This window comes from Camelina sativa, chromosome 6 (assembly GCF_000633955.1).
Source record: "Camelina sativa cultivar DH55 chromosome 6, Cs, whole genome shotgun sequence".
Taxonomy (NCBI): Eukaryota; Viridiplantae; Streptophyta; class Magnoliopsida; order Brassicales; family Brassicaceae; genus Camelina; species Camelina sativa.
The window spans coordinates 12,465,391-12,490,555 of record NC_025690.1 but is presented as its reverse complement, the minus strand read 5'-3'; the positions used below and the strand labels follow the sequence as shown (position 1 = coordinate 12,490,555).

Sequence of the window (25,165 nt, the reverse complement as noted above, 5' to 3'; positions counted from 1 at the left end):
TCACATATCAAATCCCAAAACTTTGTAATAGATATCAAAAATCGATCAACAAATGAGTTCTTTAGTGAAGAAATGTTACTACACAGAAGCGATTATAGCCAAATTAATGGGACTGAAGTTTCTAGAGATGAACATTTGAAGAAGGGAGTTTGATATTGATTGATGTCAGCTTAGAGATAACAGAGGGTAGACTTATGTTTACTGATCCAGTGCTGCTGCCGCTACTTCCGCCAGTTGATTCTAAAGCTCGGGAAGTTTGAAGAGCCATCTCGGCATGGAGTTGGAGACATGACAAAGCCATCTGATACAACACAACGAATAAGCTTAATTGTTACTTGATCACGTTGTAAGCTAATCAAAAACCACAGACTCTTTATTTCCTTGGGAGAATGTATGACTTACTGTGTAACAGTCTCGGTCGATGTCCGAGTCAGCTATTTGAAGAGCCCAAGTTCTGATCCATTCAAGAGCTCTGGAAAGATCAAGATTTCCTTCAACCAAGGTTGAGACTATGTAAGACGGGTTAAGGGCGACCAAAACAGAAGAGGCTGCAAAAAGGACCGCTCTTCGAACATAGGCTTCTGGGTGATTGCATACTTCCCTGTATTGTTTTGGTTAAAGTATACAAATATTCAGTATATATGCAAAAGCTTGGATATAAGATCAATAAGATAAAAAGTGATGACGCACCTTCGTTGTAACATATCTAGAAGAGAGATAGCTAATACAGATGCTTCTGGATGCATTGATGCACATTGCATACAGACGCCGAGCATATGAACAAGTTTTCCAAGGACAATAAAGTCCCTACCAAGTAAGTCAACACCATGTCGTTTCTTGTCAAACTGTTTCATGGCTGGAAGCATAAATGCTGCCGCATATAGTGGAAATCTATTCTGAGACCAGTCAGTACTGTTTTGATCTCTGTCTGCTGATTTGAGGCTCCACCTTCGACTTTTTCCTTTCTTCGTCTGTCCAGGTTTTGACTGTAGCTCTCTCTCAAATCGATTTGCCCAATTCAGGTGAAAAGATCCTGTCTCGGAGACCTTTTTCCACGGAGTACTCGCATTGCTAGGCAAATACCAAGGTTGAGGATCTGATATACTTGATATCAGAGGTCCCCGTGAATCGTGTTTAGGTTTCAGGGTCATGGAATTAGCAAGCTCCCGAGCTGCTTCAGCCATGACATCAAGTATCATTATGCGCTGACTTACATCTACATTAGGCGAATACAAACTATTGTTAAGGGTTTCAAGGGATTCAAATGGACGGGTCACAAGCAATGCAATTAGAGCCCTTTGCCGCTTCTCTTCTGCTGAATCTTCTTCACCTTCAATTGTTATATCAGAGCAGCGAACCTGTATAAGAGTTCGAGCAAGATCACCAGCTATATGAGTCAGTTCATCAGGTGATGCTCGCACAAGTTTCTCTGCAACAAATATAGCTTTCTCCACCTGCAGCACGAAATATAATATTACCATCTTACAATGAAAAGATTCAATGTCACAGACAATTCTCTCTGTAGTAACGTACCCCATCAACATCATCAGTTTTCCGAAGAGCTCCAACGACATCGACCAAATGTGTAAATTGTTTCCCTAAATCCTTGTCATCATCTAATAGATCATATGGCTCCAAAGAAGTGACACTTGAATTATCAGAGCTGACACTTGCGTCGTCATCATCTTTATCACTCTCTGTTTCACAGTTTAAAGTAGCCAAATCAACTATTTCATCTGGATCAGCCAATACAAAATCAGAAACGTTCTTGCTCTTGCGATTTTTCTTTTCCTTGTCTCTGCGGCTAGAGCCATTTACTTCAGTTAAGGAGGCTGATGCTTTGGTTTCACCATCTTCACTTTCCATTGTATTTGTGACTGACGGGACACCTCCCACAGCCGTTTGCAATCCAAATTCCCAGTCAATTGCATTCCCAGTGAATGAATCATCAAGGTACAGAGGATTCTTCGGGTCAATTACTTTAGAGAACATAAAGGCAATAGAGCTAGCCATTTTCCGTACCAGATCTCCTGGGTTCTCCAGTCTACCTGTTGACAACAATAAGCACGAGAAATAAGACCACAAAAGCGTTTAATTTCTTTACCAAAGATACCAAAAGAGATAAATTCGTACAGCTAACTCCTTGAAGAATACTGTGCATTACATCCTTCGTTCTATCTAGTTCCTCTCTTGACATGTTCTCCAGGCAAAGTCCAAGAGCTGCAGTTATATCTGCAACATCAATGTTACGGGAAACAGAAGTCTAAAGCAGTAGCAGGAAGGTTAAATCATTGCTTCACCGTCCAAATATTTGAGAATACAGAAAACCCTATTAAAATAGTGATCTATTCATATGCATTTAAAAGAAAGAAGAGGATACACGCTTGCTGCTCAAACGGGACGGACTGCAGAAACTCCCCTTTTGACCAAACTGAGGCTAGTCGCTGTGTTGTCTCAAGCAGTCCTTGCACGACATCACCTTTAGCAAGTGTATTAGTAAGCGGTGGGCACTCAAGAACTGAAAATTGTAAGATCCATCGCAGACAACGGATGGGAAACACTTTCCATAGCAAAAATTTGTCAACAAATATGGACCTGAAAAAACAAATTACACAAAATTATTTGCAAAATTGACTAAACTGGGAAAAAACAAAAGACAGCAAATCGTTTCCCTATGTCAACAGCATTATTTCAAATCATTAAGACGGTAATGATCAAGGAAAAAGGGGTATCTCAACAAAGAATTAAGCTGCCATAGAAATCATTTTGCTTGCCTCACTGATGCCTGATGAATTAAATTGCGATGAAACAACGTCCAAATAGTCCAGAAAGCTTCAACATCACTTGCATGCTCAGCATATAGCTGATGTAAAACTTGTTCAGCCATTTTCTCAAGAGCATACGGATCTGTCACTGCTTCCATAGTTTTCGACCAAATTTGGGGTGTCGGGTCCAACTGAAATGTTTCCATCTCAATAGAACCCATCTTTGAGTTTAGTAACCTCCTAACATGAGCTAGGACATGAGGTGTTACTCTACTTAACAACAAATCTGCAGATTAAAAACACATAAATGTAAAATACATCATGATTCCTGTCATAAAAATAACTTCAATCAAAAAGCATAATCACACCATCCAAAGCTTATCAGTCAATAACAGAGTACAAGATAATTCTATTCTGGCACTAGGATCAGATCTACATTCTCACAACTTCCTATTACAGGGGACAGATAATGGATACAACAAGCAAGTCCGTGGTAATTTACAACGCTAGAGAAACGAAAAATAGAGCTAAAATTATTAAACAACACAGTAAGATGAGAAGTGTAATGCTCGGAGCATATATACCTGATAATCCACGTCGACAGATGCGGGAAAAAATTTTCCCAACAAATGATAAAACAAAAACTGTGCTATTGGCCTCAGTGCAGGAAGCTCGGTCGTCCAATATTTGTAGTAGCTGATCGGTAATGTGCTTGAAGTACAAGCTTTATGGACTCATGTAAAAGATAAACACTGAACTCTACGAAATAGATAAGTAACAATAAAGGTATATAATTACTTAAGGGAGGCTAAAAGACATCAAATTGAAGGAGCTAGAGTCTGCGTTCATAGAGAAAAGGATACTGGGAAGAAAGTAATGGTGGGGATTTCAACCGTGCTTTATCAGGAATGGAGGTCAAGATCTGTGATAGCCTAGATAACAAAGACTTGAGACTTCCATTCCTAGAAATATCTCCTTGATAACTATCACCAATTTCCTTTGTTATCTTGATCAGTCCAGCATTTTCAAGCAAACACAATATAAGCAATCTGTCATTAAAAGCAAAATCATATCACCACAGGCTAAGACTACACTAATAGTCGCATTTCCATCAGCTACAGTCAAAATATATCAGTGGACAGAGATTCATATGCAGATAAAATGTCAAAATGGCCGCTTGAGCCNTACCTGATAATCCACGTCGACAGATGCGGGAAAAAATTTTCCCAACAAATGATAAAACAAAAACTGTGCTATTGGCCTCAGTGCAGGAAGCTCGGTCGTCCAATATTTGTAGTAGCTGATCGGTAATGTGCTTGAAGTACAAGCTTTATGGACTCATGTAAAAGATAAACACTGAACTCTACGAAATAGATAAGTAACAATAAAGGTATATAATTACTTAAGGGAGGCTAAAAGACATCAAATTGAAGGAGCTAGAGTCTGCGTTCATAGAGAAAAGGATACTGGGAAGAAAGTAATGGTGGGGATTTCAACCGTGCTTTATCAGGAATGGAGGTCAAGATCTGTGATAGCCTAGATAACAAAGACTTGAGACTTCCATTCCTAGAAATATCTCCTTGATAACTATCACCAATTTCCTTTGTTATCTTGATCAGTCCAGCATTTTCAAGCAAACACAATATAAGCAATCTGTCATTAAAAGCAAAATCATATCACCACAGGCTAAGACTACACTAATAGTCGCATTTCCATCAGCTACAGTCAAAATATATCAGTGGACAGAGATTCATATGCAGATAAAATGTCAAAATGGCCGCTTGAGCCACTAAGATAAGTGATATTGTCTACATCTTCAGAACACGCCTAAACATGACTTAAGTAATTGAAAGGTGAGGATTAATGAAAACTTTGGTCACTGAGGCGATAATAAACACACAAGAAACTACCCTTAGCTGTAAAATCTTATGAAGCAAAAAGTTTGATGAAGACGCTCAATGGAAAAGAACAAAAGGAAACAGCCAAAACAAAAGTGTTGTTTCAGAGTACCTTTCCACATTAATCTGGACAGAATTAGCATCAAAGCCACCATTTTCCACACGATGTAGGAAAGGAACCAAGACCTGAACAACCTCGATAACAGGTCCATCTAAGAAGAAGACATCATACAAATGTTTCTGCACTGAAATAGGGAAACAAGACAGCCAATCCGAAGCAACATCTGCAATAAAACAAGAATAAGTTAAAAATAACTTCCAAATTAGATCAAGAAAACAACAAATTGATAACAATCAAATCAACAAGGGCTAACAAATTCACCCTAACACAATCAGAAAAAGTGGATTTTGATAAAACTTACCAAGTAACAAAACCCGAGCAAACGTTGGAAACGCAACACCTCTGTAGAACGTTTCCAACCAATCATTTCTCTCATCTACAGAAGGAACTACGGAGCTACAGACCTGTATGGCCGACCAAATACAGAATCATAAGGTAAGCTCAAAGGTTCCTGAACCAAAGTAACAATGTGGAAAGATTCAAAATTTCCCCAAAAAAAATCATAGTAAAAATTACAAACCCTTTCTCTGTACTTTTCACCAATACTCCCTGCAATTTAATGGAGGGGGCGAAGGAATCAATTAAGTTTCCATAACAACAAAATAGCTCAAAATCTGAAGTCTTGAATGGAGAAGGGATTGAGGTGATAAGGTTAGAGTAGATGAAGAAGTGAGTGTCGATTACCGGAAAACAACGATGGATCGACCGGGAAGAGAAGAACGGCGAGGGAATGAATAGCGGAGATCACCTGGTCTACGTGCTTCGCATCAGCAATGGCAGAGATGGCTTCTGACACCTTGTGGAGCAAAATTTTCTGAAGATTTCTCTCTTGCTTAGTCGCTTCGGCCATGGAAGAAACTCTCTAGAGAGAGCGAAACTAGAATTCGTCCGTACAAGAAAACTTTAGGAAGAAGTGCAAAACCGTCGTCGTTTGGTTTTTTCTTTTGTGTTTGAAAGCATACGACGACGTTTCTAGTAGCAAATGTTGATAATTTGATTTTGATTTTAAGTTTTTAACTCTAATTCGGAGAAGAAAAAAAATATATATTATAACTTGACATGGAATTTTTTAAAGTTTATTTACAAGTTTATGTAAGAATCTCACATACTCACATATCATCTTATTGGATTAGTAAACCAGCTCCTACCACTAATCTAGTAAATGAAGAGAAAGAGTTAGAGGTGAAACGGTAGAGAAAACTCTCCATGGCAATGTACTACCGAGTACGGAGGAAGTGATGGACTTTGCTGAGATGATGAATTTTATTTATAAAAATAGGACAAAAGAGCAATTTTGGAAGACAAAGTCACCTTTTTGGTGAATCTTTGTATATATTGTTCAAATTATATATATATATATATGCACCTTTTTGTTTTCTTTTCCTCTTTGCTAATCAGAAGTAAGAAACCAGATTAGCATGCATTATTTCATGACGTGATTAAAAGCTTTCACATGCATATACGATCAGCTACGTTTCCATACACAAATTAACAATCCCCTTAACCAACAATATGTTAGCTTTATTCTTTAAGCAAACAAAAAGCTTCAATTTAGAGGTGAAACCAGTAGGAAGAGAAAGCTCTCCACGGCAACACTCCCAAAACCCAATTATTTTAAGTATGATTTTAAACACAATTCCAAGAGACCATTGTCCAACATATGGATTGCTTGCAAAACTAAAGAAATGTCAACAAAGTGAATAGTAATGATAATATGAATATAGACCATGGTGAATTGTGTTTGTTACTACTTCCAGAAACTCTCGAAATCAAAAGATCAGTGAATTGGGTTTGTTACTACTTCCAGAAATTCTTGGTGACTTTGTTGAAGATGTTGAGTATTAAAGGTGTTATCAGTTCAAGAGCTCCGAACTCCGAACTCCGAATTCCATTCACCTTCCTATCCGAGGAAGTAACAACAAATTTTTTTTGATGTTATATTCAAAACATAATAATTATTACTTTCCCTTTATCTGATTTAAAAGAATATTGCTAATAAAAAATAAATAATATTTTTGAAAATATTATTTTTTGAAAAATATCAAATTAGAAAAATAGATTCAGGTGGTGAGTATTGCATGCATTATTTTATCACTTGCTTAAAAGCTTTCACATGCATATACCATCAGCTAGGTTTCCATACACAAATTAACAATCCCCTTAACCAACAATATGTTTAGCTTTATTCTTTAATCAAACAAGAAGCTTCAATTTTTTTTTGAACTAAACCGGTACGTAGAGAAAGCTCTCCATGGCACCACTCCCAAAACCCATTTATTTTAAGTATGATTTTAAAATTATTTATGTCTATTTATTAGATGCTCACAATTCCACGAGACCATTGTCCAACATATGGATTGCTTGTAAAACTAAATAAATGTCAACAAAGTGCAAAAGTAAAGGATTATATGAATATAAACTATGTATATGGCTCTCAAAACCAAAATGTCTTACTTTAGGTGAATTGTGTTTCTTACTACTTTTAGACTTTGCTAATCAAGGTGCTGAGTATTGGACTTGAAAGAAACTCTCCCTGACTTTGCTAATCAAAGTGCTGAGAATTGGACTATTCAAGAGCTCTGAAGTCCATGTGTTTTCTTTATCAGAGAAAGTAACAACTTATATTTTATTCAAAACGTGATAATTATTGTTTTTCTTATAAATTATAATAAGAGAATATTACTAATAAAAAATAAATCGTATTTTTAAATATATTATTTTAAAAATAAATATATTAAATATAAATTAATAATTATTCAATTATAAATAAATTAATAATTATTGATTATATAAGAATATTAATTTCAATCTCAATATTATTAATTTATAGAAGTTTTACTGTATATAGAGACTCATATATTGAATGATTTATGAAAATTAACTCAATATATATAATTTTCCTTTAAAGATAAGCTAATATCAAAAGCTTTCCTTGTTCAAGGGATAACTACCTACAATTTTAATGTCATACATAAGAAAATGGACATGAAGGTTAAGTATCATAATGGTAACTTGATGTGGTTAGTATGGAGAAGATATGATATTTTAGTTAATCAATGAATGCGTACACATGATGCACCATCACTTAAAGCATTTTACTCTTGTCTAAATCACTAGAATTCAATAACCGAAAATCTTCATATCTTTTTAGATCATATAGATTTGCGTGGAGGAAGAGAATTGTTTGTCTCACATTATCGAATCAAGAAGCTAACAGGGTAATGAGGAAGTTAAGCTTATATCAATTGATGGGGAGAAGATTAGATGATTTTGGTATCTGATATTTGTTATATTAAAACATTTTGGTCTTCCAAAACTCCTCTTCAACAATGCGGGACAAACATAAACATATTTTAAAACTAACACATAAATATAGTGGGCACAAACATAAACATATTTTAAAACTAACACATAAATATAGTGGGCCTTGTCATGATAAAGAGCTATTATGAAGTCTATTGCACAACTTAACTTTTAGATTATTCTGGAGCTGAGTTCAATTCGTCGACGTTGCTTGTGGGTTTTACAATATTGAACGTGGGCTTTACTACTTAGGCTATTGCAAATTAAGTAGACCTTTTTTTTGGTAGGGGCTAATTAAGTAGACCTAAACAAGGCTCATTATAATTTTTGTGAATCAAAAAGAGTATACTAGTACATTTGGATAAAAACAAAATTTCTAGAAAAAAAACCAGCGTAAGAAGAATCAGGATGACTTTTGTAACCTAAAAGCATAATAGTATACTCTTTAAACAATTCTTTTATAAACTGTTTAGTTTCTTGATCAACAAGTTACTAAATCTAGGACGAGTGAAAGTGCCGCCGAGGAACATATCGGCCATGACCTTATACATGGCCTCGGTCAAGTGCACTCCATCCCAATTGATGTATTGACTCGGATCTTTACACGCCGTAGCTGCAGCCGTCCCACACGTCTGGAACACCTGAAAGTTGTACGGCTCTCCGGTTCCACAGCACGCCTTGAACTTCTCGGTGATGCCGTACTTGCCAGGGTTTTGAATCACCGCACGGTACGCGTTCCAGTAATCTGCGTAGACTATTGTGGCAGTCGGATACTTAATCCTGCATTTATTACATAACTAGTAGTATTAAAAACAGAAATTTTTAATATTGTTTCTATCGATTCGTTCTTATCCAACGCATTTCTAACATAAATTAAATACATATAGAGGACAGCAACTAATATTATAGTACCGCAATTTCTGAAGTACTATTAAGTTGATTTTAAAGATAATGCAAGTACAACCACGAGAGGTTTGTTTTTCTTACCTATCAAATCACCTCGAAATAGTACTACTATATGATATCCTAAAACTTATGACATTGATGTTCAATAAATTTCCAATCGCAGCAAATTTTGATATTCTTATAAAATGTAATCTTAATTAAATAATTGAAGGGTGCTTTTTTTTTTTTCAAGAATATAATTTTGGATGAGTTTGATATATACATTTTCTTTTTGTAGACTGAGTTTAAAATGTGTTTTCCTAAAGTCCTACTAATAACTTCAAATCATTTTTTTGGGTGTGTTATAAAGATTGGAACACTAAAAAAAAAAACATCAAATATTTTAAATCTTTTGAATTACTAATCATATGGCATGCAAACTTATGTATTTTTGTTAAGCATATGTATAAACCGGAGGGTATTATAAAAAAAACTGACCTAAGTTGTTTAAGTTTGGATTGAAGAGCAAGATTGTGAATGTAACTTTGGTTATTGGCACTCTTCACACATCCTAGACTGTCCCGATCATCTTCTGCGGCTAATGACATTGCTAACGTCAAGCATCCAGTTGCCGGATGTCCTTGTACCAACATATATTTCACACCTTTGTTCAACAATGTCTGCGGTCATGATTCAAAAATGTTACTAACGAAAGATAATACAAATACAACCAATTCAACCCAAACCGGCCGGTCGGTTAGGTCCATGGTCATGGGCTTCTTACTCTATCTATAATCTCAAGCTGGTTACTTAATCATGAGACCAATCGGTTGAATCACTTCAATATCATGACTAACGCAACTAATTTTTGCTCCCGTATTTATAAGTTATATGATATTTTTATATACATATGCAAATTATATGTAACAGAGATGATTCAAAATTACCTCCAAAAATCTTGTAAAAGTTGAAATGCTAAGTTGTCTAATGGTATCGCTTGACACAGTAGAACCAAGGGTGTATGCATAATCGTTAACTCCGATTTCTCCAATCCAAAAGAGAGAATCTTGAAACAACGAAACCTTCTGATCCGTTCCAAGTGTCTCTAAATACTTCTCGAACCAGCCGAGCTCTGTTTCTATAGACTGAGGAGTCATATCAAGCGATAGATTGTTCTTCACGAAAAACGCGTATTTGATCACCGTAGCTCCAGAGACGGCGAAGTTAACGCCGTGAGCATCCGTGGCCGTGCCGTTACTACCTTTGGTTGATCTCAGGCCAAGATACGGTGGCAGAAACGGTAGGTTCATCGACTGTGCAACGAAGTCGATGGTGAGACGGCCGTCGGTGTAACGATTCGTTGGCCGTCCGAAATAAGTCATGCCGTATGGAGGACTTGACAAGTGTCCGAATCCGGCTGGTCCTTCTCCGGAGCGTGAGTTTCCGGTGTCGGTGAAAGAGTCCCCGAAGGCGTAGATTTTGTTGAATGGACGGTGGACGTTCGGAACTGGCGCCGCGGAGGAGACGGTGGAGAAGAGGAGGATCACGACGGAGACGGCGGCTGTGAGGAGGAGAGAGATGGAGGAAGGCATTGTGTGAAAGGAAGTGAGTTTTGAAATTAGAGGTTATATTATGAGAGTGGTCGTGTGTTATATATGTAGTGGTGAAAAAATAAAAGAAAAACGTATTTATTGTTAACAAATTTCTAGTAGATGAGATCCAAATTTAGTTTTAAATTTTGGTTTTTTGTTAGTATCCAGAGAACTCTCTAGCTATAGAGGAGCCATTTATAGCCTTAGATGAAAATTTGTGGTGCTTATATTTTTAACAAAGAAAACAACAAAAAGAAAAAAGCATGTGTAAAGCTTAAACCCCACAAAATATTTGGGAATTGGATTGGATGATTGATTTTTTTTTTATGTGGTCTATACATGTATATCTTCTTGTATGATTGGTTTTAAAAGTTTATTTTTGTTTTGTTTATGTTAATATGNGGAGACGGCGGCTGTGAGGAGGAGAGAGATGGAGGAAGGCATTGTGTGAAAGGAAGTGAGTTTTGAAATTAGAGGTTATATTATGAGAGTGGTCGTGTGTTATATATATATGTAGTGGTGAAAAAATAAAATAAAAAACGTATTTATTGTTAACAAATTTCTGGTAGATGAGATCCAAATTTAGTTTTAAAATTAAATTTATTTATTGTGAAAAATTATATATAGTCTTTTTTGGTTATTTGTTAGTATCCCCGAGAACTCTAGCTATAGAGGAACCATTTATAGCCTTAGATGAAAATTTGTGGTGCTTATATTTTTAACAAAGAAAAAACAAAAACAAAAAAGTACGTGTAAAGCTTAAACCCCACAAAATATTTGGGAATTGGATTGGATGATTTTTTTTTTTAATTTTTTATGTGGTCTATATGTATATTGTATGATTAGTTTTAAAAGTTTATTTTTGTTTTGTTTATTTATGTTTATATGTTAAATTTTAATTTAAACCCATTTTACGTTAGGTGTTTGATACAAAGTAAATGTAAACAGAAGAAGTTTTAACTAGTGACGGCAATGCACTTTTTTGTTATATATATCATCCAACAACACAATATTGAAGAATTTCATTATTTGCTAGTTAGTATTAAAAACGATCATGGCACACTATACTTAACTTAGGTGTGGACCTAGCGTTCAGTTATATGCAATAATATAATATGAATTACTGTGTTATACTATTACATTAATAAAGTAATATAGTATATGAGAAACATATCGTAGAAATTAGATTTCCACAATCAATTTGTTTATGAAAAAAAATAAATTTAGTAAAGTAATCTTTCTAAAAAACCGATCTAAGCTTTGAAATTAGAAAAAAAGAGAATTGATCTCGAAAAATTAGGGTTTAGATTGCTAAGAACAAGAAGAGAACTGAATAATTGTATTCAATCATGGATGCTTTACCATAGAGAAATCTCTCCCTATTTATACATATTCATAGATCGCTTAATATATTAACTTTCCTTATGAGACGAACTGAAATAAAGAAAGTTGCTTTATCTCTTAAGTCGGCCGCCGAGCGAAGTGGAAGTCGGTTCTTCTCCTTCGAGGTTGGGTTTCCTCCGTCCGAATTGGGCTTAAATGACCTAATTGAGTTCTTAACCGGATTCCCGGTTAAATAACCAAATTGTCTTTCTGGTTTAGTTCGGTATATCGGGGGTGCTAAATCCCGCACCAACAATTAGTCCCCCCAGTTCTGAATATTCGAAATTCAATTCAAATATTTTTGAACTATGGAAAAGAGAATATCCGATCTAAACCATAAAGAATTATTTGATTTTACCCGGATTTCCGCGTCATATCACTGTGAATCGTCCGAACGACACGTGTCGTTTGCGTCACATCTGCTAGGTCGGAAATCGAAGAGTCGCGTAGGTCATAATTACTTTTCATCGGGTTGCCGCCCATTCGACTCTATAAGTATGCCCCCTCTCTTCGTCATTTCTCATTTTCTGCCAACAGTGAAAGGTAATCTGCTCCAAACTCTCTCCGAACTCACATTATGGCGGGCACTTTGGATCCTTCTTTCTCGCCGGAAAGCAAAAGCGGACAATTAATTCGTCGCACCTCCAGACGCATTGCGCAGATCGGAGAATCCAGTAGATCGGGCTCCGAAATCCCACTACTTCTAACTCGCTGCTCGGCTGGAGCCTCATCGTTACAGACTCCTCTACTAGTTCGCCATGAAGACGGGAGTGCCGAACTGACTCAAGATATGTTATCACACGAAGAAGATCGGTTCGCACCTTTAGGAATCTCGATCGAAGACATCGATCCTTTGTTAGACCATGAAGGACGAATTGGAGGCAACAAGAGTTTGAGTTCGATCAAAACCGTGAACGATATGCTGAACGCATGTGGTCTATTTAACAGCAACGTCACAATTTTGATTCCTCGAGCTGACCAGCGCCCCTGGAACCCCCCGGAAGGGTATATATGCTTGTACGAGGGTTATTTTACCGAATATCGCCTCTTATTCCCAATCCCAGTGTTAATATCATTCTACGCCCAAAGAAGCAGGATAGCGATCTGTCAGTTTGTCCTCGGAACCATTTGTAACTTTATGGCTGCCCTTACCATAGCAGCCGAAGTCAGAGTCAACATCAGAGTTCAATGCTTTGAGCAAGTATCCAACTTTAAGTTATTAAAGAGTCTGCATCGCTGGGAAGTGAATATGTGGCCGACGCACAATTTCCTTGTCGGTAAAAGAGTGAACAAATTCAAGAAGTGGGTGAACCACTACTTCTATGTCTGCGTCGATCAGTACTCACTCGTTAATCCATTGGGTTTCCATCGGAGAGTGTGGAATGAAAATCCTGGTAGATTTTATATTTCCAGTACATTTTAACTGACTTCGGCACCTCTGACCAGTTTTAACTTTTTCGTGTCTTGCTTCCAGATCGTCCATTTGTCGCAACGCGTCTAGCTCCAGACTATCATCCCATCAGGAACGCTCTACTATCCGGGAACAATCGTCGGTGGGAATTTATTACTCGTATCCGTGTTGAAACAGCGATGGGCAAACCCAGGACAACATTCCCAAGTTTCGCGAGTTCGCTGGGACGAACTGCAGAGCCAGCCGGGTCACGTGTCGTTGAATCCGACAGTCTCCAGATCGTTCGCCGAGAAACTCAGGCTGCCATCGAAGCCGATATTGATCCTCCTCGGGACTGGACTGACGTCGATCCTGTTCAGGATCGGACCGTCGTCGATCCTACTCGGGCCCCTGAAGAAAATGTCGACATAGTCGACGTTGCGAAAGACGATACCCTTACCCTAGCTTTAGGGAATGCCGATCCTCCGAACGATGAACATGATGTCCCTCAGCTTGGAGTTGGATCGAAAAAAGAAGAAGAGGAAGCAGAAAAAGAAGAAGCAGATCGGAGATGACTCAGTCGCTGAGCCGCAGTCGGTAGTAAACCGCAAACGCTCGGCTGAAGACGCCGGACTGGAATCTGCCGACCGATTCCACCTGGCAAGAGAGAATGACAAAACAGATCGGTTTGCGTTCAAGTATTTCGGTGATACCCCTCTGGTCACAAATTGCGATGCTTCAGGCGAACTCTTCCGAACCTTGAAGATCTCCAGTCGAATCCTTCTGTCGGTGGACGAATTGGAGTTTAAACAAGCGTTCCTTAACGTCGTCGGATCCCACTTAATGGTTTGCTTTATTATTTTCATTAACTTTTTCAAACTTTGTGCGGGCAAAACTGACGTATGTTCTTTGAATCCACAGACTGCCGCCAGGATGAATACGCTGACTTAGCTGTACGATAGGCGAGCCAAAACCGATAAGAATTCTGGATTTGAGCTCGAAAAGGTGAAGGAATGCGCGGAACAAATCCGAGTCGCCAGCAAAGCTAAAGACGAGAGGATCAAGGAGCTTGAAGCTCTTTTCGCCGAAAAGGATGGTATCATCGCTAAATCCAAACTGCGGATTGGCGAACTGAATTCCCGACCGCTTACTCTCGAAGAAGAGAAATCCGAACAGCAGGGAGCATGTGACGAGTTGAAAATCCAACTCGACTTTGAAGTAAAAAGACTTCGGCGGGATCGTTTGGAGAAGGTGGAGCGAACAGCAAAGAAAGCGCAGACTCGATTGGATAAGATCAAGGTTTATCTAGTCGAACAAGAAAAGATTCGCTCCTTGGAAGATCTGTTAAACCAGGCTACCGGAGTACAGGAAACTGTGCAATATCTGATTGAAAAGGGGCCGTCATTCCCGAGGAGCGAATCGCGGAGATTGATAAAATCAAGGCCAAAGCCGAGGAAACTATCAAAGCGATTGATGTCCTTGAACTGAATGAAAATGACCTCGTCATGTCCCCGGATCAGCTCGGTTATGGACTTCTTCACCCCGGAACGATGGCTCCAGACTCCGTCCACCATCCGTATGGCTCCAATGCCGAGAGCTTCCAGGCTGATTTGACCGGTGCCTTGGATGCTTAACTTTCATTTTTTGTTTTTGTTGCAAACTCTATTAAGTATGGGTTTGAATACCCTTGTAAAACATTGCCGACGTGTTCGGCCCATTCTCCCTTTTGGAACTTTTTTGCCGGAATTTTTCCTTTTTACCAGAAAAAGAAAATTGACAATTTCGAGGAATTGCATCTTTTCCATTTTGCACGGAATATGGAAATTTGGAAAGGATTTCACCTCCCAATATTCATAGAAATCAACCGGCGCTGTCTCCGAACTAAACAACTTGCGAAAAACTTTCAATCAAAGCGATGTCGAGCTCTATTAGCAGCGTGGAATCCCCTCTAGTCGGGAATGATGTCCCGAAGTTCTCGAACGTCGAAGCTATCGAAAGGGGGATGGCCTACTACCCGTACATCCAAGCTCCTTGGATGCTGATGTTCCGCGTCAAACCGGAAGAAAGGCGTGACTTGAAAGAATTTCTCCATCAGGTGGAATACCGTCACACGGAGTATCAAGATCGGCTCGTCGCATCAGAACAACCGCAACGCGAATTGCTGCTCAAACTTGAGATGCTCGAATCCTACTAAAAAGATTGGATCGGAAACAGATTTGAGAGGATAGCAGCCCTGCCGCCATGCCTTGTTGCGTACTGCAACCAGTGCCGAAAGGAAGCAGATCGGAAGCCCACACACATGGATCCTATCCTGATTGGTGACTTCATTCCAGGAAACGTCAAACTGTTTTATATTAACAGGCGTGCTAATGATGCCAAACTTGCTGAAGCCGACACCTTCTTTCGTTAGGTAACTGTCATTCTATTTTTGTTTTTCTTTTATCGTGAGACATCCAGTGATGTCCGCTCCAAACTAATCCATCGTTGACTTCGCGTATGTAGATCGAAGGCACACATCAAGAACTGAGCCGGGATCTTCAGTACTTTCATATGAAAAAGGTAGGATCGACCGCCAGCTGAGGACTTTGGAATCCGAAATTGTCATACTCAAGGCAAAAAGGAAAAGGAATATTGACTTGCTGGATGAGTCCGAACAGAAGGCCAAGGCACTGGAAACTCGCCCCGAGGATTGGGAGAAGACCGGGCTGCAACTGTTGTGGCCGATGCCAAAACGACTCAAGACGAGTGTTCGTGAGATTGCCGCGAATGGCACACTAGTTCGGAATTAACATGTTTTATTTGAGTATTTAATAAGATTTAGCCACATTGTAGCAGGCGAATTTTGAATTTTACTTTGAAAACCAGAATAATATTTTACCGCATTAAAGTAGGCAGTTTTTACTTGGTCGTTGTTTTGCTATTTTATTGTCGAAAAATGTACCAGAAGCGAGACGTCTCCCGGCTTAAAAATTAGGCTATTTGGCCCTAACGGGATACGTTTCTCCTTTGCTTTAGTTTGGATGTCGGACTGCGAAATTATTCTCTGGATTCGGCTAACCATTCCGTCCGAACTAAGGTTTGGGTGCGAAATAAATACTCTAGGTTCGGCTTATCCCAAAATTAAAAGATCGGGTGCGGAATAAATACTCTGGGTCCGGCTTATCCCTACATATGAAAGTAAGGTGCAAAGTAACAACTCTGAGTTCGGCTTATCCTGAGAAATAGTGCATAGTTACGCGAGTTGATCACCTGGCCAGGGTGTCAACGAGGAGTGAGTTCGGTATGTACCAATACTTAGAATATATGTATACACACGCGGTCTTTGAGAATTATTCTCGGGACGCAGCGAAAACTTCGCTGCGTTCTGATTGGTGGATTCGGCGGCGGTTACTTCCCACGACTCTATATAAATAGGATTGAGTGTTGGGAAAAAGAAACATTCCAACTTCCACAATTCCAAGAAAAAGAAGAATGGTAAATACTCGATCCGCATGGCTAAGACCGGCCCGGGAAAGAATAGCTGTTTCGGCGAGCGGTTCCGCTCGTGCTGAAACGTCGGATAATCCCCTGTCCCCTTCGTTGATATGACTGGTGCGGAGGGGAGTCTTATATGCCAGGAGCTCCGACGGTTCCGAGCTCACCGCTATAGGTTGGGGGCTCATCTTACGGCGAGACGTCTTAGTCTCACAGAGATCTGTCGGTTTTACCGCTTGGATGGGACTGTTTGGGTCCTAAACGAGATGATCGCCGAAGGTTTTTTCTTGGCGAAGTGGCGTATGACCCGGCTGCTTGCCGCGCGTGCGGCGTGCCAGGAAAAGGTTGCGCGCATGAAGGTGCCTGTCCTACTTGAGGCCGACTGCCAACCCCTGAAGGATACCGCACACCGGTTTATCACGGACATCTGGGCCTACCGGGCTTCCCTGGAAAGGTTGAGGCGATATGCCAATTTTTTGGAGTCGGCTGGCCCAATCTTTCGCGAAAGGCATATGGTCGAGGGCCCGTGTACCTTCCTGGAAGATTTGATGTCTAGTGATCAAGACGGACGAGAGTCTTATATGCCAAATCCATTGGAGGACGATCTGTCTGGTCCACGTCCTCCACTTCGGCTGCAGGACCATCCAGAACGGTAATGGTGGGCCGAACTCCGAAAACGGCCTAATATGTCGCGAAGGTTTTTCCCTTTTGCGTCTCTTTTCTTTTTTTTTTTTTAATCTATTAATCGGTCAAATCTCCAAAGCATGTAACGACGATTGATCAAGACTTGGTTGTATCAATTTGCTCATTCGAATTATCCGAATTAGGCAATGGAAGTTCTCCATTTGTATTTGAAATAATGCTTTTAGACGAAGTGTAATGGAAATTAATCCAAACGACTTTCAGCGAAGTCTTATGAAACAATGAAACTAGTATCGCGGAATTTGGCGTACTGCCGATCTAAGTGTATTCGAAATAAAGAAAGAAGTTTTTTCAGCCGGAAATAAAGAAAGTGTATTAATATCTTAGCTGCATTCGCTTAATCTTGAAAAGACAAGGAATTGCCTACGTACCCTGAAACGGGGATCAAGCCAACCGTAGTTCGTATTACAAAGGAAAGATGAATGGATTTCGGATTCCCGAAAACTCCTAGTTAGGGTCGTGACGACGACTTAGCAGTAATAACGCTTCAAGTGGGCTGCGTTCCACGAGTTTTTGATCCGTTCTCCGGCCATGGTTATGAGTTCGTAGACGCCCGGGCGAACTGCCCTGGATACGAGGTACGGACCCTCCCACCGAGCGCCGAGTTTACCGGCGTTAACTTCTTTGGTGTTCTCAAAAACTTCCCGTAGAACCAGATCGCCTTCGTTGAAACGCCGCTGACGAACAGTCTTGTTATAATACCGCGCCGCTGCGTCTTGGTAGTATTGAACTCGGACTAGAGCTTGATTGCGCAGTTCTTCGGCAAGATTGTTGTGGTCAATCAGCATCCTATCGTTAAGTTCGGGATTGTCGACCATCATGGTACGTCGGAGTGTTGGGACTCCTGCCTCGGCTGGGGCGAGTGCTTCAAGACCGTACACGAGGGAGAAAGGGGATTGTCTCGTACTCTGCAGCGGGGTTGTGCGATAGGACCACAATACGCCATCGAGTTGGTCTACCCATGCCCCCTTCCTTCGACCGAGTTTTTTTTTAAGTCTGTCGACGATCGATTTATTAGTGGCCTCATCTTGTCCATTTCCTTGCGGGTATCAGGGAGTCGAAGTGTTGAGGCGGATTTGCCACTTCGTCAGGAAACGTCTGGTGATCATCGAGGTNACCCTAGCTTTAGGGAATGCCGATCCTCCGAACGATGAACATGATGTCCCTCAGCTTGGAGTTGGATCGAAAAAAGAAGAAGAGGAAGCAGAAAAAGAAGAAGCAGATCGGAGATGACTCAGTCGCTGAGCCGCAGTCGGTAGTAAACCGCAAACGCTCGGCTGAAGACGCCGGACTGGAATCTGCCGACCGATTCCACCTGGCAAGAGAGAATGACAAAACAGATCGGTTTAACGTTCAAGTATTTCGGTGATACCCCTCTGGTCACAAATTGCGATGCTTCAGGCGAACTCTTCCGAACCTTGAAGATCTCCAGTCGAATCCTTCTGTCGGTGGACGAATTGGAGTTTAAACAAGCGTTCCTTAACGTCGTCGGATCCCACTTAATGGTTTGCTTTATTATTTTCATTAACTTTTTCAAACTTTGTGCGGGCAAAACTGACGTATGTTCTTTGAATCCACAGACTGCCGCCAGGATGAATACGCTGACTTAGCTGTACGATAGGCGAGCCAAAACCGATAAGAATTCTGGATTTGAGCTCGAAAAGGTGAAGGAATGCGCGGAACAAATCCGAGTCGCCAGCAAAGCTAAAGACGAGAGGATCAAGGAGCTTGAAGCTCTTTTCGCCGAAAAGGATGGTATCATCGCTAAATCCAAACTGCGGATTGGCGAACTGAATTCCCGACCGCTTACTCTCGAAGAAGAGAAATCCGAACAGCAGGGAGCATGTGACGAGTTGAAAATCCAACTCGACTTTGAAGTAAAAAGACTTCGGCGGGATCGTTTGGAGAAGGTGGAGCGAACAGCAAAGAAAGCGCAGACTCGATTGGATAAGATCAAGGTTTATCTAGTCGAACAAGAAAAGATTCGCTCCTTGGAAGATCTGTTAAACCAGGCTACCGGAGTACAGGAAACTGTGCAATATCTGATTGAAAAGGGGCCGTCATTCCCGAGGAGCGAATCGCGGAGATTGATAAAATCAAGGCCAAAGCCGAGGAAACTATCAAAGCGATTGATGTCCTTGAACTGAATGAAAATGACCTCGTCATGTCCCCGGATCAGCTCGGTTATGGACTTCTTCACCCCGGAACGATGGCTCCAGACTCCGTCCACCATCCGTATGGCTCCAATGCCGAGAGCTTCCAGGCTGATTTGACCGGTGCCTTGGATGCTTAACTTTCATTTTTTGTTTTTGTTGCAAACTCTATTAAGTATGGGTTTGAATACCCTTGTAAAACATTGCCGACGTGTTCGGCCCATTCTCCCTTTTGGAACTTTTTTGCCGGAATTTTTCCTTTTTACCAGAAAAAGAAAATTGACAATTTCGAGGAATTGCATCTTTTCCATTTTGCACGGAATATGGAAATTTGGAAAGGATTTCACCTCCCAATATTCATAGAAATCAACCGGCGCTGTCTCCGAACTAAACAACTTGCGAAAAACTTTCAATCAAAGCGATGTCGAGCTCTATTAGCAGCGTGGAATCCCCTCTAGTCGGGAATGATGTCCCGAAGTTCTCGAACGTCGAAGCTATCGAAAGGGGGATGGCCTACTACCCGTACATCCAAGCTCCTTGGATGCTGATGTTCCGCGTCAAACCGGAAGAAAGGCGTGACTTGAAAGAATTTCTCCATCAGGTGGAATACCGTCACACGGAGTATCAAGATCGGCTCGTCGCATCAGAACAACCGCAACGCGAATTGCTGCTCAAACTTGAGATGCTCGAATCCTACTAAAAAGATTGGATCGGAAACAGATTTGAGAGGATAGCAGCCCTGCCGCCATGCCTTGTTGCGTACTGCAACCAGTGCCGAAAGGAAGCAGATCGGAAGCCCACACACATGGATCCTATCCTGATTGGTGACTTCATTCCAGGAAACGTCAAACTGTTTTATATTAACAGGCGTGCTAATGATGCCAAACTTGCTGAAGCCGACACCTTCTTTCGTTAGGTAACTGTCATTCTATTTTTGTTTTTCTTTTATCGTGAGACATCCAGTGATGTCCGCTCCAAACTAATCCATCGTTGACTTCGCGTATGTAGATCGAAGGCACACATCAAGAACTGAGCCGGGATCTTCAGTACTTTCATATGAAAAAGGTAGGATCGACCGCCAGCTGAGGACTTTGGAATCCGAAATTGTCATACTCAAGGCAAAAAGGAAAAGGAATATTGACTTGCTGGATGAGTCCGAACAGAAGGCCAAGGCACTGGAAACTCGCCCCGAGGATTGGGAGAAGACCGGGCTGCAACTGTTGTGGCCGATGCCAAAACGACTCAAGACGAGTGTTCGTGAGATTGCCGCGAATGGCACACTAGTTCGGAATTAACATGTTTTATTTGAGTATTTAATAAGATTTAGCCACATTGTAGCAGGCGAATTTTGAATTTTACTTTGAAAACCAGAATAATATTTTACCGCATTAAAGTAGGCAGTTTTTACTTGGTCGTTGTTTTGCTATTTTATTGTCGAAAAATGTACCAGAAGCGAGACGTCTCCCGGCTTAAAAATTAGGCTATTTGGCCCTAACGGGATACGTTTCTCCTTTGCTTTAGTTTGGATGTCGGACTGCGAAATTATTCTCTGGATTCGGCTAACCATTCCGTCCGAACTAAGGTTTGGGTGCGAAATAAATACTCTAGGTTCGGCTTATCCCAAAATTAAAAGATCGGGTGCGGAATAAATACTCTGGGTCCGGCTTATCCCTACATATGAAAGTAAGGTGCAAAGTAACAACTCTGAGTTCGGCTTATCCTGAGAAATAGTGCATAGTTACGCGAGTTGATCACCTGGCCAGGGTGTCAACGAGGAGTGAGTTCGGTATGTACCAATACTTAGAATATATGTATACACACGCGGTCTTTGAGAATTATTCTCGGGACGCAGCGAAAACTTCGCTGCGTTCTGATTGGTGGATTCGGCGGCGGTTACTTCCCACGACTCTATATAAATAGGATTGAGTGTTGGGAAAAAGAAACATTCCAACTTCCACAATTCCAAGAAAAAGAAGAATGGTAAATACTCGATCCGCATGGCTAAGACCGGCCCGGGAAAGAATAGCTGTTTCGGCGAGCGGTTCCGCTCGTGCTGAAACGTCGGATAATCCCCTGTCCCCTTCGTTGATATGACTGGTGCGGAGGGGAGTCTTATATGCCAGGAGCTCCGACGGTTCCGAGCTCACCGCTATAGGTTGGGGGCTCATCTTACGGCGAGACGTCTTAGTCTCACAGAGATCTGTCGGTTTTACCGCTTGGATGGGACTGTTTGGGTCCTAAACGAGATGATCGCCGAAGGTTTTTTCTTGGCGAAGTGGCGTATGACCCGGCTGCTTGCCGCGCGTGCGGCGTGCCAGGAAAAGGTTGCGCGCATGAAGGTGCCTGTCCTACTTGAGGCCGACTGCCAACCCCTGAAGGATACCGCACACCGGTTTATCACGGACATCTGGGCCTACCGGGCTTCCCTGGAAAGGTTGAGGCGATATGCCAATTTTTTGGAGTCGGCTGGCCCAATCTTTCGCGAAAGGCATATGGTCGAGGGCCCGTGTACCTTCCTGGAAGATTTGATGTCTAGTGATCAAGACGGACGAGAGTCTTATATGCCAAATCCATTGGAGGACGATCTGTCTGGTCCACGTCCTCCACTTCGGCTGCAGGACCATCCAGAACGGTAATGGTGGGCCGAACTCCGAAAACGGCCTAATATGTCGCGAAGGTTTTTCCCTTTTGCGTCTCTTTTCTTTTTTTTTTTTTAATCTATTAATCGGTCAAATCTCCAAAGCATGTAACGACGATTGATCAAGACTTGGTTGTATCAATTTGCTCATTCGAATTATCCGAATTAGGCAATGGAAGTTCTCCATTTGTATTTGAAATAATGCTTTTAGACGAAGTGTAATGGAAATTAATCCAAACGACTTTCAGCGAAGTCTTATGAAACAATGAAACTAGTATCGCGGAATTTGGCGTACTGCCGATCTAAGTGTATTCGAAATAAAGAAAGAAGTTTTTTCAGCCGGAAATAAAGAAAGTGTATTAATATCTTAGCTGCATTCGCTTAATCTTGAAAAGACAAGGAATTGCCTACGTACCCTGAAACGGGGATCAAGCCAACCGTAGTTCGTATTACAAAGGAAAGATGAATGGATTTCGGATTCCCGAAAACTCCTAGTTAGGGTCGTGACGACGACTTAGCAGTAATAACGCTTCAAGTGGGCTGCGTTCCACGAGTTTTTGATCCGTTCTCCGGCCATGGTTATGAGTTCGTAGACGCCCGGGCGAACTGCCCTGGATACGAGGTACGGACCCTCCCACCGAGCGCCGAGTTTACCGGCGTTAACTTCTTTGGTGTTCTCAAAAACTTCCCGTAGAACCAGATCGCCTTCGTTGAAACGCCGCTGACGAACAGTCTTGTTATAATACCGCGCCGCTGCGTCTTGGTAGTATTGAACTCGGACTAGAGCTTGATTGCGCAGTTCTTCGGCAAGATTGTTGTGGTCAATCAGCATCCTATCGTTAAGTTCGGGATTGTCGACCATCATGGTACGTCGGAGTGTTGGGACTCCTGCCTCGGCTGGGGCGAGTGCTTCAAGACCGTACACGAGGGAGAAAGGGGATTGTCTCGTACTCTGCAGCGGGGTTGTGCGATAGGACCACAATACGCCATCGAGTTGGTCTACCCATGCCCCCTTCCTTCGACCGAGTTTTTTTTTAAGTCTGTCGACGATCGATTTATTAGTGGCCTCATCTTGTCCATTTCCTTGCGGGTATCAGGGAGTCGAAGTGTTGAGGCGGATTTGCCACTTCGTCAGGAAACGTCTGGTGATCATCGAGGTGAATTGTGTGCCGTTATCGGTGACAATCTCGTATGGAAGTCTGTGACGACATATGATGTTCTTCCATATGAAATTGGTTACGTCTAAGGATTGGATCCTTGTGAAGGACTCTGCTTCGACCCATTTGGTGAAGTAATCGGTCAGCACCAGGACGTATTTCTTGGATTTTGATGCCGGCAGAGGACCTATAGCGTCCATGGCCCAGCGCATGAAAGGATATGGAGTTGTCACGGTATTCAGCAGTTCGGGCGGGACATGCCGCATTGGTCCATGGTGCTGACAGGCCATCATGGTAGGCCAATAGTGTCCATCATGGTAGGCCAATAGTGTCCATCCTTTTTGATTTCGAGGGCGAGTGCGCGTCCGCCAGAATGGTTGCAACCTTCGCCTTCGTGCACCTCCATCATGATTCGTTCAGCCTCATCCCGAGTGATGCAGGTAAGGAACACTCCTGACGCACTTCGACGAAATAATTCCCCGTCCAAGAGGATGTATCTGGCACTTCGGGCCTTTAAGCGTCCAGCTGCCCATCGGTCTGGTGGGACGACGTCTTCGGAGATATAGGGTTTGATCTCAATTTGCCAGTCGTCCGGAGGCTTTGTGACGTCCGTCAGGTCCTCTATTGGCTCGTTGACCTCCATTGGAACTGAGTCGTTGTTGATTACAGCTATCTGACTGTCGAGGTCGATGCTAGGAGCGTCGATGCATTCGATCGGGATGGTGCGCCGCAAATCAGGGTGAGAGCGGTTCGCCAAAGCTGCGAGGGCGTCGGCTGACGTGTTTTCGTTCCGTGGGACCTTCGTCAGAGAAAAAGATGTGAATTCCCCGGACAATATTTGAACCAACTGCCGATACTCTCCCATTCGCTTGTTTTTGGCGTTGAACTGTCCGCTGAATTGGCTGACTACGAGTTGGGAGTCAAAGAAGACTTGCAAATGTGTCACTCCGAGTCCTCGTGCTATCCGAAGCCCCACAAGGATGGCCTCGTACTCCGTTTCGTTATTTGACGCTTTGAAGTTGAGCTTTAATGTTTGCTCGAGAATTTCACCGGTGGGGGACCGGAGAATGAATCCCACTCCGGATCCTTCATTTGTCGACGAACCATCGACGAACATTGTCCAATGCTCTTCCTTAGGAGTGGGGTCGTCGAGGTCAGGAGATAGCTCGGTGTTGAAGTCTGCCAGGACTTGCGACTTCAAGCTTAGACGAGAGCGGTATTCGATGTCATACTCACTTAGCTTGACTGCCCATTTCGCCATGCGTCCGGATTGGAGGGGGCTATGGAGGACAGTTCGTAGTGGCTGATTGGTAAACACGACGATGGAATGTGACTGGAAATAGGGTCGGAGCTTCCGTGCGGCGATGATCACTGCGAGTGCGAGCTTCTCCAGCGTGGGGTATCGTGATTTCGCGTCGTTGAGTGCTTTACTCGTGTAGAAGATAGGTTTTTGATCCCCGCGGTCGTCTCGAATTAACACGTCACTGACAGCCGAACTGGAGACCGAGACGTAGAGGTACAATGTTTCGCTGTCTCCCGGTTTGACTAATACTGGGTGGCAAGTCAAATACTCCTTCAATTGCCGGAAGCCGATCTCCTATTCTTCGTCCCAGTGAAAATCCTTATTTCCGCGGAGGAGTTGGTAGAAAGGGAGGCATTTATCTGTTGATTGAGCGATGAAGCGATTTAGAGCTGCGATGCGGC

The 25,165-nt window shown here is 41.8% G+C and overlaps 2 protein-coding genes across 2 annotated transcripts; both read right to left on the bottom strand.

Annotated features, from left to right (window-relative positions):
- Positions 6-5,697, bottom strand: LOC104698964 (telomere length regulation protein TEL2 homolog). Its single transcript, XM_019246746.1, has 13 exons — positions 5,469-5,697; positions 5,305-5,333; positions 5,086-5,188; positions 4,776-4,947; positions 4,233-4,418; positions 3,954-4,093; positions 2,775-3,051; positions 2,381-2,595; positions 2,134-2,232; positions 1,534-2,048; positions 691-1,454; positions 403-601; positions 6-301 (listed from the first exon to the last, which is right to left on the bottom strand). Exons 1-13 carry the CDS (start codon positions 5,632-5,634, stop codon positions 122-124), a joined length of 3,045 nt encoding a protein of 1,014 aa, XP_019102291.1. The 5' UTR covers positions 5,635-5,697; the 3' UTR covers positions 6-121.
- LOC104791062 (GDSL esterase/lipase At3g48460) lies at positions 8,243-10,717 on the bottom strand. Its single transcript, XM_010516862.2, has 3 exons — positions 9,920-10,717; positions 9,471-9,652; positions 8,243-8,867 (listed from the first exon to the last, which is right to left on the bottom strand). Exons 1-3 carry the CDS (start codon positions 10,562-10,564, stop codon positions 8,546-8,548), a joined length of 1,149 nt encoding a protein of 382 aa, XP_010515164.1. The 5' UTR covers positions 10,565-10,717; the 3' UTR covers positions 8,243-8,545.